Source organism: Aegilops tauschii, chromosome 6, assembly GCF_002575655.3.
Source record: "Aegilops tauschii subsp. strangulata cultivar AL8/78 chromosome 6, Aet v6.0, whole genome shotgun sequence".
Classification (NCBI taxonomy): domain Eukaryota; kingdom Viridiplantae; phylum Streptophyta; class Magnoliopsida; order Poales; family Poaceae; genus Aegilops; species Aegilops tauschii.
The window spans coordinates 490,389,920-490,392,250 of NC_053040.3; the positions used below are offsets into that span (position 1 = coordinate 490,389,920).

Genomic DNA, 2,331 nt, shown 5'->3' on the forward strand with positions numbered 1-2,331 from the left:
CAGCAAACAAAAAAGAATTAAATGGAAAACACAAAATTAATGGGAAAAAAAAACCAACCCCCCCAAAACATTTAGTACCGGTTGGTGTTACCAACTGGTACTAATGGTCTACCAGCACCCGGTCCTGGCTCGTGCCACGTGGTGGCACTTTAGTGCCGGTTCGTGCCGAACCGGTAGTAAAGGGGGGGCCTTTAGTCTCCACACTTTAGTGCCGGTTGTAGAACCGGCACTAAAGGCCCTTACGAACCGGCGCTAAAGCTCGGTTCTGCACTAGTCCTGATCCATTTGCATGTCACAAGGATGATCCATTACCTACATTACCACCCGTAGGACAAAGGTAGATGGAACAGGTTAATTTTGCATACACGGGCAGACATTTGTGCTCCAAGTGAAAGCACAGGCGTGCAACCATGCAATGGAGATATAATAGAGAAACCCCTCAAACAGAAGAGAATAATAGAACAGGCTGTTGGTAAGAAGAACATACAGTCGAGTAGTAGAGTCACCCCTCATCAGAAAAAATAAAATAATAGAACACAGTTTCAGTAAGAACACCCCGTCATGTAGAACTCCTCCAGGGACGGCGCCGCTTCCAGAATAAACATTGTCCAGGTGAGATCATACCCTTTAGGAATGTCAACAAGATTGACAATCCTTAGTTGATGAAACACAGATGCCAGCCTTCTGGTCGGACACTCTGGTTGAACCCAAATCTGCAACAATAAGCACATGATAGGATGGGTAGAGAACAAGTGAAGATAGAACAAAGCAATCATCCTGAGTTACCTTTTCGCATTTAAACCCCAAGCTCAGGTCTCGAACAAAGGTCTCATGAAGTAATGTACTTAACTCGACCATTTCATGCCAACTAAGAGCAACATTTGAAACACTCAGAACATCGAGCAATGGGACATAGCCAAATGACAGTGGTGGTTCTTTGAAAGACATCCAACACTCAAACACCAACCAAGTGAGCTTCGGAACCCAGTCGAGTTTGACCACGTCAAAACGGCAATTGAAAATACTGAGCTCACTGAGTTCTGCGTGTTCAATTTGGAACGCTATCCAACTCTCTGTGTTGCAATTGAGAAAACCTAAATATTTTAATCGCTTGCAAGTGACGAGGATGTTGGAGACAAATTCTGATTCAGCGAATCTCAAATTCGCCAGGTAGAGGCGCGTGAGACCAGCAAATGTATCCGTACACTCATTAAAAAATGACACGAACCGTGCCCCGTATTTCACCGAATCGTCAATGGTGCACTCTAGGCGTCCCTTCTCTGTCAGAACAGTGAATTCGGCCTTCTCGACCTTGCATGTTGCCATGGCACTGCCAACAGCATGCCCGACTGATATGGGGACATTGTCTATCAAGTAGAACGTCATGCTCAAGAGACGAATGGGCCATCCACCCGGATCCCTGCGTGCCAGTGTGCTCTTTGCCACTTTGGCCACAGCTTTGGCTACAGCTGTTGTATCGGCCAAGGCTTTTGATAGGAGCTAGGGTTCTTCCTGGTCTCAGGCGTAGGTTGTAGGGGAACGAGGGAGGAGGGCGAGGGCTGGAGCGCGGCGGCCGGCGGCGTGGCGCCGCCCTTGCGCTAGGTGCGGCGGCGGCGAAGGCAGGAGGCGGCTAGGGTTTAGGGTTTCCGGCTCCTCTAGGAGCCGGGCAATAGAATAGTCTTATTGCTTCTTGCTTGATTAGATTGATACATCTCCTCTTCTTATATAGAGAGGTTTACTTGACTCCTAAGCAAACGACCCTAATAACGATAAGATAATTGGGCTAAGCCCCTAATATGCCGGTCATAACACTTCTCCCCGCCTACACAAACATCTCGTCCTCGAGCTGTAAGGCTGGGAAGCGCTTGCTGAACTCCTCGAGGTGATCAACCAGCGTCAAACACCTCCGCGACAGCTGGGGCGGCCAGGTCGCCGAGCCCGGCGGCGACGTCGTCCTCCTCAATGTAGTCTGCAACCTCCAGGTAGAAGAGTCGGGGGCAGACGTGGCCGGGCATGTAGGTCTCGTCGCAGTTGAAGCACAACCCTCGGCGACGACGCTCGAGTAGCTCGGCCGAGGTGAGCCGGCAGAACGGGCGCGCCGCGGTCTGTCATGACCGGTTTTTCAATAAAATAATTATTGAGAAACCAATCCCTGTTACGGACCAGCGAGGAAGAATTCCTTCTCACTGATAGACAATACATTGGTCACAGAAGAAAAATACCAGGAGTACTAAATATAATACAAAGTTGAGCAGAGACTGCCCAACAATTTATTACATGCACGCCGATAAAACAATACGGCGGATAGGGTGGCAAACTTCTAACTCACGA

The 2,331-nt window shown here is 49.0% G+C and overlaps 1 protein-coding gene across 1 annotated transcript; it reads right to left on the reverse strand.

Moving 5' to 3' along the window:
* Positions 1–542: 542 nt before the first annotated feature.
* Positions 543–1,386, reverse strand: LOC141026249 (uncharacterized). Its single transcript, XM_073502254.1, has 3 exons — positions 968–1,386; positions 787–868; positions 543–713 (listed from the first exon to the last, which is right to left on the reverse strand). Exons 1-3 carry the CDS (start codon positions 1,384–1,386, stop codon positions 543–545), a joined length of 672 nt encoding a protein of 223 aa, XP_073358355.1.
* Positions 1,387–2,331: the final 945 nt, after the last annotated feature.